The 14,133-nt window shown below is 36.5% G+C and overlaps 1 protein-coding gene across 1 annotated transcript in view; it reads right to left on the reverse strand.

The window, feature by feature from the left end:
- The window catches only part of LOC121259351 (protein PIR), a 55,587-nt gene extending 42,100 nt beyond the window's left edge, over positions 1–13,487 (reverse strand). Inside the window, exons 1-7 of the mRNA XM_041160902.1 lie at positions 13,114–13,487; positions 12,865–12,937; positions 10,295–10,359; positions 10,082–10,159; positions 9,103–9,222; positions 8,949–9,019; positions 8,666–8,758 (exon numbers count right to left, since the gene is read on the reverse strand). Coding sequence (XP_041016836.1) covers positions 8,666–8,758; positions 8,949–9,019; positions 9,103–9,222; positions 10,082–10,159; positions 10,295–10,359; positions 12,865–12,937; positions 13,114–13,167 — 554 coding nt within the window. The 5' untranslated portion in view covers positions 13,168–13,487. The remainder of the gene's footprint in view (positions 1–8,665; positions 8,759–8,948; positions 9,020–9,102; positions 9,223–10,081; positions 10,160–10,294; positions 10,360–12,864; positions 12,938–13,113) is intronic.
- Positions 13,488–14,133: the final 646 nt, after the last annotated feature.

Here is a 14,133-nt window from a genome sequence, read left to right on the forward strand (position 1 = left end):
CATGTGGACAGTGGCTAGTGGAAAGAACCACGCTTTCTCCATCTCTGTGGCACCCCATTCCTCGATAAAGAGTCTGGCGAGGATCCATGGTGCCAAGGATGCCAGCCGGTTGACAACACTCCGATGTTACTATTTGGTCTAGGAGCGTAATCATGGATCGAAATATGCAATAAGTAATGTAGGTTGCAGCGGAATAGTTAAAGGTTTAGTCAAAGACTAGATGCTAATCGTACCAGAGGTCTAAACCGATAAAAGTTCATCTATTAATAATAATAATAATAATAATAATAATAATAATACTTATCAAAAAATAATAATAATAATAATAATATCCAAATGTCACTGTTATTTCCCAAATAATATTATACAACACTATCTATTCATCACTTGCATCCAGGTACAATTAACCGAACAGGGTTAAATAATACATCTTGACAAAATATAAACAATAAATAATGGATACAGGCCTCCATTTCTATGACTCGGGCGGGATCGGTCCTTCTTCTTCAGGAAACTTTTCTTGGGCTATGTCTACATCAAGGTCTACGGTTCCAATAGATGAAACATCTATGATAATACTACTAATGAGAGACAATGCAAATGAATATGTATGCATTGTTTCATGTAAATGATCTGTGAACACATATATTTGTGCATGGCAAGGAATCACCCTCTAAGCAGAAAAACATGTATTCATACTTCATAGTTATGCCGAGGAATTGTCCTCTAAATAAAAACACAGTATATAAGCATGGCGAGGAATCACCCTCTGAGCAAAATCTCAAGTACGCGTAATTATCGCCGAGGTGAGGAACCACCCTCTTATCAAACACATAAAATTCATCATATCTCATCATATAACACCAAGCAAGGAATCACTCCACCATTCGACGCGGGGAATCACTCTACCCAGCCAACGTGCAAGCTAATTCACTAGTTTCAAATCATCTAACATTGGGAATCACTCGACCCGGTCAACACACCCGAAGACAACACACATGATCGACCAAGGGAATCTTTCTACCCGTTTATCAAGTGAGGTCAATGTGAAAATTTTCCACCTTAATTATCACAGGGATTCTCTCTATCCATATAAAACTCGTGGCAATGTGCCATAGGAATAGCGCTGGGACTCCTCAACCCGTCCATGATAGGAATAGCGCTGGGACTCCTCAACCCGTCCATGATGAGCAACACACGGTAAGACTCGCACCTAGAAATCACAAGCATCACCACCCACACCATTCAAGCTCATATTCACAAAATCACAGTGTAAAGATATTCCATGAGCATAATAGAGAAGATATGGATTATTTTCATGTAGAAAAAGGGAAAAGTTACAGAATATGCAAAGTCTAATCTTCCAATCATACTCAAGCATTTACCCCACATTCACAGTACAGTCTTAGGAGCTAACATACCTGAATAGTATTAAAATACTACGATGGCACTGGCACTGCTTTCTCTCCATCGCACCCTTGAAGTCACTTGCTTTCTTTGAAGATTCCAGCTCCATAGAGGATCCAACACTTTACAATTTCAAAAGTGAGATTTTGTCCCTTGTCCAAAGCCTTTTATAGGGTGGGACCGTCAGGTGTCCTTCTGACTACTGATATGCTTAAATAGGAGACCTTTGATCTCGGCCGCCTATTTGTTCTCTGGACTTAAAGAATTGTAGAGGCTGAGTGACTGATGGCACAAGGAACGCACGTTCCTGCAGCTTGTCTTAGGTCCAATCCCACAATTCTTCCCCTAATAAGGGTCTCCCACGTGACGCTAGACCATACCTCTAAGATCAGATGATATGGCTTATAGGTCCATAATATTTTTCTTCCGCAGGCTCACTCTAGACACGACGTCTCAGATGGAGTATGGGCCTCTGCATACGAACCTGCTGCCTCTGGGCGTATCCACATTATCCTAAAGAGCCCTCACATCCATATTATCCATATTAGTCTTATCCTTGACCGGTATTTGTCCTTTGACCATTATCCGCCCTCACCCATTGCTGGCCCTTTGCTGCGGACCATCCCTTTCCAAAACTACCAGCCTTTTCAACTCTTCGTTCTCACCCGAGTATGGTTAGCATTGTAACATCCCGCTCCCCAGGTTTAAAAATAAAATCACTTTTAGAAATTCTCGAGGAAGCCAAAATGCTTTTACTGAACCTTGACTAAAAATATTTTCATTTATTCTGAATGAAGCGTTAGGTACAAAGATTCTATAAATAAAATCATTCTTTATTAAAATACTGAGATCATAAGAGAGAGAGAGTGCGCGGAAGCATTTATTAAAATTTCTCAAAGTCTGTGCCATAAAAATCATAACTTAAAATCTTTGTACATGATCTAGGCCACTGTCACGCCTCCCTGGACTAAGTCTCGTCCTGCAGCTCTAGCTTCATAAATATTCTGACCTGGGTGATTTAAAAACATAAAACAAACTATAATGAGTCGAAAACTCAGTAAGAAACCCATCATAACGTAAACATACTTAACATAACGTTGTTTATAAAATATTCCATGCTGAGAACTTAAAATCATGATTTCTCGTACTTATGTTTATGCTATGCATGACTGATTTATTTGAGTTAACTAACGGATCTGATTTATCTGACTTATCTGACTGGCCAACACACTTAATCCTGTTTGCGAGATTGTGCACTGACCCCACGTCCCGCGGCCACAAGAGAAGACATTGAGTAGTATTCTGGCATACTACGGTAGACCACGCTTGAGTCAGTGGCTTGTGCATCTACTCTAAAATTGCATTGGTACCATGCATCTTAATGTTCATCTGATTAACTGTTCTAAGCTTATCTTAAACTTGATCTTATGAATGCTTACATATCTTAAGCAACATGAGATACATGAGATGCATTATATACATAACTATAATATGCATAATACATACATAACTATAATAGCCCATTATATATAATATGCCGAATGAAACATGATAAATGACGTGTTTGCAAATATCATAACATGCGTGGTATGTAAACACGAGCTTCCAAAGAACTGGCTTTAATAATAATATATATATAACTAGCTAACGTATGTTGATCCTAATTTATGATCAACCTACTTACCTTGTAGTGTTACTTCCTAAAATTTTTTACACAAAATCGATGATGGTGCAATGGAGAGACAACGGTGGTTGTGATTAGGAGGGAGGAAGAGACGATGGTGGCCTTGCCATGTTTTATGGTGGGGGAGATGAGGCTACGGCATGCTGAAGGTAAAAAGAGAGCTAAAAACAAAAAGCCTAGGCTTGAAGAGTGTGATACCCCATATGATATGGATAAGGGTAGGTTGTGTATAGGATCCCACATTGCTTGGGAAAGAGAAGTTTTTGCTCTTTATAAGGTTCCAATGGGGCTCCAATTGCATCATTGACTAGTCTTTTTAGAATATAGGCTATGTGGTTTGGGCCTTCCATTGGAGCGTTACAAATGGTATCAGAGTTTATCCCAACCAAAAATGTGGGACTTGAGCTGTGTCACCTACAACGGACAGACCCGACGAGGATGTCGAGAATTTAAGAGGGGTAGATTATGATACCTCATATGATAAGGATAAGGGTAGGTGGTGTATGGGATCTCACATTGCTTGAAAAAGAGAAGTTCTTGCTCTTTATAAAATTCCAATGGGGCTCCAATTGTATCATTGACTAGTCTTTTTGGAGTATAGGCCATGTGGTTTGGGTCATTCATTGGGGCGTTACAAAGAGGTAGGTGCACATACAGTGCATGGGACTCTATTTATAGGATGGTATAGGTTGGGTTTAGGAATTTTAAGGTGAAGAGAATTCTAGAATTGTAATCCTAGTGTGTTTGAAATTAAAAACCTACTCTGGTAGTTCATTTAATGTAGAATTGGGAGTGACTGAAACTGTGTAGGAAACTTCAATCAGTGATGATTTTAAATTGAAATAAATTTCTAATGGTCGGTCTTTAAATTCTAAAAGGAGTCTAACTCGTTCAATAAATAATAAATAAAATTTAACCTAGTTATTGAGACTAATTAAAATTCATAATCAATCTCAATAATTTATCGTTCATGGGCTTATTCAATATAGCCCATTAAATATAATTTAAGCCCCATAAAAATTATCAATATTCCGATTTAGAATTATTAGGCCGGGTTGTTACAGGCACAGTCCTTGCTCGTAGGTCTCAAGATGAAAAGTCCTTTATCACCGGTGCTAGAATGTGTCTGCCAGGCATTCTACATAGTGTTGCTCGCCCTACTTTGGACTAGTTGCACTTTGCCTGACCATTGCCTCATCTTCCATGGCACCTTGCTTGCAAGAAGGGATCTCTTCCCTTGCTTCTATGCGGTCCTAATCCGGTTGCAAATCTTTTCACATGGACAAGTTTGTTCAGTTACTTTGTTACCACCGCTGCATCTTCAGATTTTTTCCATATCTCTCTCTCAATACAGCACTCTCTCCCATCAAATTATTTTGGAGCTTATTCATATACATATGCTGCGGGTGTTCTGTTTTGACAACAAAATCACAGGAAGATAGTTTGTTTAGGTGTTACCGGTGCTTTGTTTGATGTTAGAGCATGGGAAGATAATTGCCTTGGTGTCCCGGGTAGCCCCATTAGATGAAATTTCATTCCTTAATTATTCCTTAATTAGATAGATTGCACTTGATTACAAAATGACGTGGTAAAACGCGTGCACCCTTTGGAATCGTTGCTTCTCTAAATTATGTAGTGTAATTATGAGCATGTCTTTAGTTCTCTAGCATAATTGTAATGCTCATTGCTCAAATCTTGCATTTAATTATCGTTATAACGTAAAGCCTATTCATTGATAGCCCTTTTTAGCATCTTCATAATATGAAAGCATGTGAATGTAAATGGACTTGTACATATACTTCCACCAGATGATGATATGTATGTAGTTATAATATTTTTCAAGTGAACAAAAGGACAAGAAAAGAAAACAGAAGGACAAAGAAAAAAGAAAGTGATTGGATGATTGAATGATGACGAATAATTGATGACTAATGACAAATAACATAGGATGGATAATGAGGCGGATGGCAACACTGAAATGGTTCACATCTCCTTTTTTGCAGGATTCCTACCTATTAGGGTGACCCACAAGCCACCCCAAACCACCGCGGGCGCGGGGTGGCCCCGTGGCATTGGGCAAGGGATCTCCCTCCACATGGGTCGTTGACAAGATTCTCCCTCCACTTTAAGGTGTTTTTTAATTAATTTTTTGTTTATTTTATCGCTTTTAATTAATTATTAAGATTTTTTTTTTTTATTGGCTTGTTTTAAAGATTTTTATATATTAAAATTAATTTTTTTAAGTCTCATTTTTTGTCTCATTTTTTCTCTCTCTTGAGTATATTTTCTCAATGATTTTTTAAGTTTTTTAAATATTTGTAACCATTTTAAGTAATATTCACACATTTTCAAATATATATCTTAATTTTTTAACTATTTTTTAAATAATTTTTCAGATTTTATTCTAAATTTTTTATTATTTTTTAATAAGGTTGCTAGCGTGGCATTAAGAGTGCCAAGGGTCGAATTTTGATTGGTCACCCCATGGCATGATTGCCATGTGGCAACCTCACCGTTGGATGAATTGACGGAAGATGGACAAAAGGATCTAGTTGGAAAAATTTGCATATCTAGGGAGTAAATAGAAAAAATCTCAAACCAAGGGAGTGATTTGCAATCAATCTAAAACTCGAGAACTGATTTCGTAATTAACCCAAAATTTTTAATAATCAAACTGGGCAAGAGCCAAGTACACGGGATATATAAAAGCGTCAACGCATGATAATCTAGTGATACAAGAAATTCATGAAAGTTCACATCATTAAAATCAAAGACAATCGAAGAATGGATTAAAGTATTAAAAAAGAAAGTTCTAAGCTCTTCTATTAACCACTCTCAACTCCCTCCAAAGACACTGCCATAGGCATAACGAAACTATCTTCCACATTGCTGCAATTTGGGAGTTACATTGAAGGCCTCTCCAAGATGCTAAGGAATCGATCGCCCTTCACGGCATCACCCAAGTTAGTACCACACTAGTAAAGAATTCATTCCGTAGGTTCATGGCAATCTCACAATGAAGTAATAGACAATCAATGGACTCCCCACTTTTTTTGCACATGCAACACCAATCCATGAGAATGATTCAGCATTTCCTTAAGTTGTCTAATGTGATAATCTTCCCCAAGGAAGCATTCCATACAAAAAAGATTGCCTTTTAGGGGAGCCTTTGTCTTCCAAATGCTCTTCCGCAAGAATAGACTTGCGCTTTGCATACTAAGGGACTTCTAGAATGAGCAGACAATGAACTTCCCCTTTTTGGTGAGCGCCCAGAAATAATATCTTAGCCCCCCAAAAATAAAAAAAATAGAGCATACAAGGTAGTAAAACTCTAAGAAGGCGCTAACTTCCCAATCTTGAGCATCTCTAAAAAATGTGACATTCCATTGGGGATGCCATTGGATATATCTAAAAGATTTGCAATCGAGGCTTCCTACATTCTTGCTATACTAAATATTTCTAGATAGACTTCCTTGAGGGCCCTATTACCGCACCATGAATCGTGCCAAATTTTAATTCTGGACCCATCACCCACTTCAAAGTGAGTGCATCTAAAGAATGTATCTCATCCTTTTCTTACATGCTTCCAAAGCCCCACCCAACGTGCCCACTCACCTCGTTCGAACACCATCCTCCCCACACCCCCACCATACTTTGATTCTATGACAGACCTCCACAAGGCCCACATTCTCGTTGGTATCTCCATGACCACTTACCTAATAAAGCCCCATTAAAAAGCGACAAATTCTAGATACCCAATCCACTTTTTGAAATCAAGGAAAGGATAGGAGCCCACTATACTAAGCGCATGTTTGGGATTGTAGTGGGAAATATAACTTATAGCTTTAGAGTTTATAGCTTATAGCTTATGTAATTAGTTATACTATTAAAAAGCTATTTACTGTTTGGCAACCATATGTTTAAAGCACTTTCAAACATGTTACATTTGTTTGGAAACAAATTTAAAAAATGCTTTTTGAGGTAGAAATGACATAAAAGATCATTTATTTTTTAAATATTATGACCATATCCTTGAAAGTTTGAAAGTTGTAATTATATAAAAGTTGTATAGGTATTTTCGCCTATTAACAGTTTTTTTTAAATTAGAATTACGTTCCGCATTATCCGAAAAAGCACATTTGAGAAAAAGCATCAAAGTGATACTTTTCCTCAACCATACTTTTTAGTTTATTTAAGATTAAAAAGTACTTTATTATGTAACACCCAAACAACCTAATTTTTTCATTAAAAAGCTTTTAAAACTATTTAAACACTTTTTAAGACTCCTAACGCAACCCCAAACAAGCCCTAAATGAAATTTAAACTCATCATCCATCCTCCACATAAGAAGTCCTGCTGAAGTTTCTCCATGTGATGGCCCACCTTGGTGGGAAGCAGGAATAAAGATAAGAAATACTGAAATAGGTCAGCAAGTTGAAGAAAGAAAAAATTCAAATTTGTAATTGACTATGCAGAATAAGCACAAGACTTGGATTTTTAATAAGTGATACTTGTGACTCTTATGGAAACTTCTATACCTGTCCCATATGTGATTTTTTTTATTTTAGTGGCATTCCTAACCATTGAGGAAGAGGATATTACAACAGCAATCTAGCAGGTTCACAGGTTGATAGCTAATTTTCTCATTTTGACCGCTTTTATGCCATTGAAAGGTCTGGTCAAGTACTTTCAGGAAATAATTTAATAATTTTTTTGAACCACTAACAGGCAAGTACATTTAGAAAATTTAAACTGGACTATATAATGTTTCATTGCATTCATAAAAATGGAGTGTTTAAAACTAAGAATTCAACAGGAGTTTAACAGTGTGCCGACGTACAAATTTTAAGAGGAACAAGGATGAGAATAAAGGTTCAATTTCATTGGTCAAAGTTTCTAAATTTTAATCTGACTAATTCTTCAGTCTGTCAAGGTCGCTGATCAAAGATTGTGGACTCCTCCACTATATTAGGATTATCAGCATCCAGCAGCATACAATATACATGTGCACAAGTGTGTTTTTCTGTGCATGTGTGTGTGTGTGTGATCGCATGGAAGCTATTTTCCATGCAATAGAGGGTGGAATCATTACTTAGATAGTAATACAGAACCTCTGCGTGTGATTTTTTATGTTTTCTCTTGTTCTCCTTATTCTTTTTTTCTTATCCCCTCTCCAAAAGATATGACTTGCCGTCTTAAGAACCAGATTTAAATAATCTTGAAGGACCTATAAAATATGCCATTCCACACATCAAAAAACAGCCATTATTCCTTTTTCTTCTTTTGGCTTTTTTTATTGCATGAAACAAAAGATTTCAAACACCAACATTCAAGTTGTAGACAAATTGCAGAACTAAAAGATGGCCTGTTAATTACAAACTTCAAGAACATTGCAAAAGTTTGCAACCATACAACAAAGAGAACAGGGAAGGGATGAGATTCTCAAATGCAAGCTACCAGTCCTTAAGAATTAAAAGAACAGAGAAAAAATAGCAGACGAAGTCCACTCTAAAGAGGAGAAGAGATGTAACCAATATATAGCAAGATGACATGGACCAAAGATGATTCACATACCTCTTATACCAAGAGAAATCATTAGGTATGCTGGCTTTAGCATTTTTTAGATGATCGAGTTGCACCAAGACATCAAGTAACTTCAACATGGACCTAGAGTAGAGAGATACTCAGAAAAAACATGGCTACACCTTCAGGATTTAGGAACAACTCTAATGACATGAATGTTTTCTATGAGGGTGAGGAGCTCAAGTTCAAACATATACAGCACTTGAAAAGAGGTTAATAAAATTAGAAATAAAATAAGTGATCAAGTCCCCCAAAATAAAAAGTTCTAACAGACCAGAGATGAGTGATTGTCGGTCCATTTATGCGCCGTTCGGGTCTAGAGAAGCGCTGCATATCAGCAGCTAGCTGCATTGCAAAACAACAATTTTTGAATCTGGGAGTGAGTCGAGCTTCAATACAGAAATGAAACGAGATATAAGAGTTCATACTTTCGATGCAGCTGATGCTTGCCAGCGCTGAATTTCACGGAGACGACTCATCTCCAAGTCCAAAACTTGGTATGTTTCTAGATACAAATCAGCTTGACTTTGCTTCATAGAATCAGGAAGCTGCCGCATAATTTGCATTATAAATTATCATTACCCCAAAAGTCTAAGCTAAAATGGGAAAAAAAAATGTCAGAAGTCTGGTGAGAGAGTAAATTTAGTTTTTAATATAGTATCTAACATCCCACCACATATGTGAGCCAAGACTTCACTTAATGGATTATGTGCTTCAATCAACTAGATTTTGCTCATAGAATCGAGAAGCTTCCACAAAATATAGATTACATATTGCCATGATACCAAAAGCTTAAGCTGATAGGGAGTACAAAGTTTTGTATTTTAAATCTTTATTCTAACATTCCGCCTAGTATATCAGCTTAGACTCTCTCTCAATGGGTAGAGAACAACAAGAATAAGTCTTTAACTTGTATAAGAAGCATAGAATAGAGTTCAAATTCAAACTTACAGCCACCAACTCTAATACAAATTACCAAGAAGCCAAAAACCCAATTTAGTACTTTTACCAAATTGATCAAAAAGTACTTTTACTAATAAAAATGTAACTTTGTTATCACGTGAATTCAACTTTTTTTTATAGGTATTACATGTATTCAACGATTAAACATATAAATGTATTCATCAAAAAAAGGTTTAACATACACCTCACGTGTAATTCTAAGGAATGTTATTTGTCATTCGTGTATGCCTCAGACAAAAAACCTTAACAAGAGGCCCAGCAAAATTTTCATGCGTTGATGTATTTTGGATGTGTTTCCCCTAAAAGCACATCTTGGTGCACACTTTTGAAAACTATACATATGCATATTCAGTTCTAGATACGAGGACCGCAGACACATTTGTCCATTTACCTTGACCAAATTTCTATAGAAAAATCTTACTTCAAACTAAACCCAGAATTAACCTGAGGAAGCGCCTTGACACAACTGCGATAGGTATAAAGCACGGATGTCATCTCCTTCCCCTCTTGGATAAGGGCATTCTGCATGTGTTACAGTTTTGCCATTACATAGCTGAAATTTAAATATCCCAGATATTTGAACAGAAGGTAACTGCATGAACAACAAGTTATATGCATTCAGAAGATATAGTAAAAGGATAAACAATAATAGCATACCAGCTGGTTTAGCGCCTTTGTATCCTCCGACAGAGACAGGCGGTATGCTGAAACGTCACTGTACTCTACAAAAGAAAGTGTTCATAATTACATTTGCCAAAATATTGCATCTAGAGGCATAAGTAAAAAAAATTAATCCTACAATTGAATGGAACACAATCAATGAATGATCAATGTGCACCATACATACTATATAGTTCCCTCAAACTTCAATATATATTCAAAAATATCAGAAAACCTTATTGGACTCGAGGTAAATCAGATCTGCAATCATAACACAAGCCACCTTAAGTTTGCAATACATACTATTAGAGAACCGTATAAAGGAGCCAACTAAATAATAGAAATATCATTTCTTAATGCACACGCACATTGCCCAAGAGATAAGCAGAAGTTCTGAAAGGACAATCGTTTCAAAAATTCAAAAATAAAATGACCGGAGTAAACCCATTCTGAGCTCTTTCACGGTTCTCCTTACACTCAAAACATAAATTTATTTGTTTCCAGCCAAATGCTCCACGTCACACACAAGGATACTACCCTCCAAGCAATAATATATCTGTCCCCAGCAATGAGTTCTCCCTGAAAACTCCAACCTTCAAATATAATTAACAAAAAAATCCCAGATCACAGAGACCTCCTCTTTTATCTCTTGTGCCCTACCCCCAAATCCCAAAACTTAACCACCAACCCCTCATCCGACCCTTCCTCTTCTTCTAACGATACTCCTCTCTTCCATCCCTCCATTTTCTCTCTTTTTCTTCTCCTTTGACTCTTCTTGTCAAGCCATTAAAGGCTAGATAGAGCTTCTAGTCCACAAACTCATCACACACCCCAACCATTGGAAGCGCCGCCCCATATCCATCCCCCCATGACAACCAGTATTTCCCACTGCCTAGCATGCGGCCACCACAAGCAGCAAGTTAAGCTTGGATCTTAGCCTCTTTTTGTTAGGGGTGGCAATTCGTGTTTTCGGGTCATGTTCGTGTCGTGAACATTCAACTATATAGGTCAACACGAACCTGATCCGTTAAGCTAAACGTGTCAAATTTTCAAACTCTAACCCAACCTATTTAGTTAACTGATCGTATAGTGTCACCCGTTTTGACCCATTTAATAATTAATTAGAAATAGATCAACACAAAACAACTCATTTAAAACTCTCATGTAAATGAGGTGAACTAACATGCATAACCCATTTGACTTGATTAACATAATTTTATATAAAATTTAAAATCTATATTTATTAGTAACCACAATATCTTAAAAAAAAATAAGACAACCTACTAACAAAAAATATCGATATTTTTAAAATTTTATCATATAATAAATCCAATATTTCAAACCCTACAATAATATGTATGAGCATAAGTCTAAAATTTCAATCTCAATAATAAAAACATAAGCAAACTGAGAAATATCAATATTACAACTTAACAATAATAAAATTATAATTTTGAAATAAAATCTAAACAGGTCAAAACGGATTGATTTCGGGTTAAGCAAGTTGACCTGTTATTGACCCGTTTATAAATCGTCTTAACGGGTCAACCCGTTTTGACCTGACCTCATTAACATTAAACCCAAACTCGCTAATTTCGTGTCTTGTTCGTGTTGAATTCACGGGTCGTGTAAAATATTGCCACCCCTGTTTTTTCTCGCTGGATGCTTCTAGGTGACCACTGGTTGGCTTGCCCGCCTTGTTATTTTCTTTTTCTATTTTTTTCTTATCACCTTTTCAAGAACTTTTAGTTGCAAATATGGGCTGAACCACCGCCCACCGCCGTACATGCACCCCACCGAAAGTCTCCTAGTGTCCGGCTATACCTCCCATAAATAGAATCACATATTAACCAGCATGTGGCCCACACACGCTGCCATGTTTTGCCACTTATGAGTTCATCATCCCTTTTTGCCAGAAGCTTCATGCTTATACTTATGAACACCTCGTATTATACTTCTTTCCCCCTTCTCTCTCTCTCTCTCTCTCTCTCTCTCTCTCTCTCTCTCTTCTTTCATTTATGATGTTCTCTTTGCCTCCTTTCACATATGCTCTACTTGCTTATATATCATATATTTTTTACAACTTTGGTTATATATTCTGTATCATATTTTCAGGACTGCAAAAATTTCTGTATGGCCTCATCACTGTACTAGGAGTCTTATATATTGAATTTAATTCTTTTTGCAAATCAAATATTCTTCCCCAATTATTCAAATGTGGAGATTTTCACAATACTTGGGCCCAAAAAAATTAAATGATAGAAAGTTAAATAGAAACGGTAAAACAAAAAATGGTCAGAATACAGTTTCCAATAATACAAGGCCTGAATTAATCCCTTAACCTTCCCTTCATGGATAGTTTGTATAGATCCATCAAAATCCAGTTGAACCAACATTGTATGCATATCACAAATAACGTTTAAAAAGTTTTGCATCAGTAGAAATGACATTTTGGAAGCATGTAATACTTGAGCAAAGATTTTTTTACCATAAAAAATTAGCGTTCCACACAAAAATATTAAGCACCAAAAAGCCTTATAAGTTAGAAATTTTAAAGAAATGAATACCGATTGGACTCTCGGTTGCACCTCTCTCAGTTGACACCCAAACTCCTGGTCCTTGTACATCTGGCTGCTCATCCTACACAATTCATCCGCAAAATCACTATATATACATTTTAAACGTGATGAAATCTATAGATTTTGAAATTGAAAATCACATTATATAACATTCCACTTTTCTCCTCTTTTTTATTATATTAAACTTCTCACTGAACAAGTTGCTGATAATACTATTTTGAGCAGTCACAGAATTACCTCTAGCGAGAATGTAGAAAGAGCTGCGATGGCTTCCTCAACGGGGACAGCCATTAATTAAGCTCTAACTTGTAATTAATAATCTTCCAGCCAAATATGGCGAAACAAGTTGAAGGCACTACTACAAAGTGAGCAGGTGAAACCACTGCATCTTGGCCAAACGGAGAGATCGAGAATGGTGGAATGACGAGCGTAATTTGTCGCGGTTTTGACCACGAGGGTTTCGGTTGGAGCAAGGGCTACTCGTTTCCGGGAAATGTTTGTCAGAAATGTCGCTCCCAAGTTGCTGTATCGCTTGTCTAATGATCTGGAGCCTGACTGAAAAAGAGCAGAAAATTACCAAATTGGACAGTGAGCAGTTGAGCTAAACGGCCTCCTCGATGGTCTATCTACATCTCTAGGAAGCGTGCAAGTGCTGTCACTCATGGTCGCTTCCAAGTTAATCCTCCCCCACTTTTTTAGCAACCGAGTGTTGGGTTAGATCTACGTTTCTCAAAGAGTCAAAAAAGAAAAAACAAATATATACATATATATGACAATATAACCATAATCAGAGAAATAAAAGAAATAGAACAAATGTAAATTCCTCATAAAATAAGGGACAAAATTGAAAAAAAATTGTTAAACGAAAATACTATTCATCCAACATCCGCATTTTTATATATAACTAGCAGTTGGGCAATGTGGAAGGCACATTTGACCGGTTGAATGGAAAACAAGTTGTTTTGTAAAATATAAACATGTTTTGTGTTAAAAAAAAAAGACAAAAAAAAATGTAATCATAAGCAAAATAAGTAGTATATAGAGAATCTTTAATGAACTCAATTTCTGCACCTAACAAGTGAAAAGAGATGCGGAATATCTATGTGATAATGATAGTACTTCACTGCATAAATCGAAGCAATCCAATCAAAGAAAGTAAAAAACGAGAAGTTGTAAAATGAAATTTAAAATTAGCGAAACCAAAGCATGGTCTTGGTCATAGAATAGAAAATTATGAATCAATTTTATTGGAGTGTA

This window comes from Juglans microcarpa x Juglans regia, chromosome 4D, assembly GCF_004785595.1.
Source record: "Juglans microcarpa x Juglans regia isolate MS1-56 chromosome 4D, Jm3101_v1.0, whole genome shotgun sequence".
Taxonomy (NCBI): domain Eukaryota; kingdom Viridiplantae; phylum Streptophyta; class Magnoliopsida; order Fagales; family Juglandaceae; genus Juglans; species Juglans microcarpa x Juglans regia.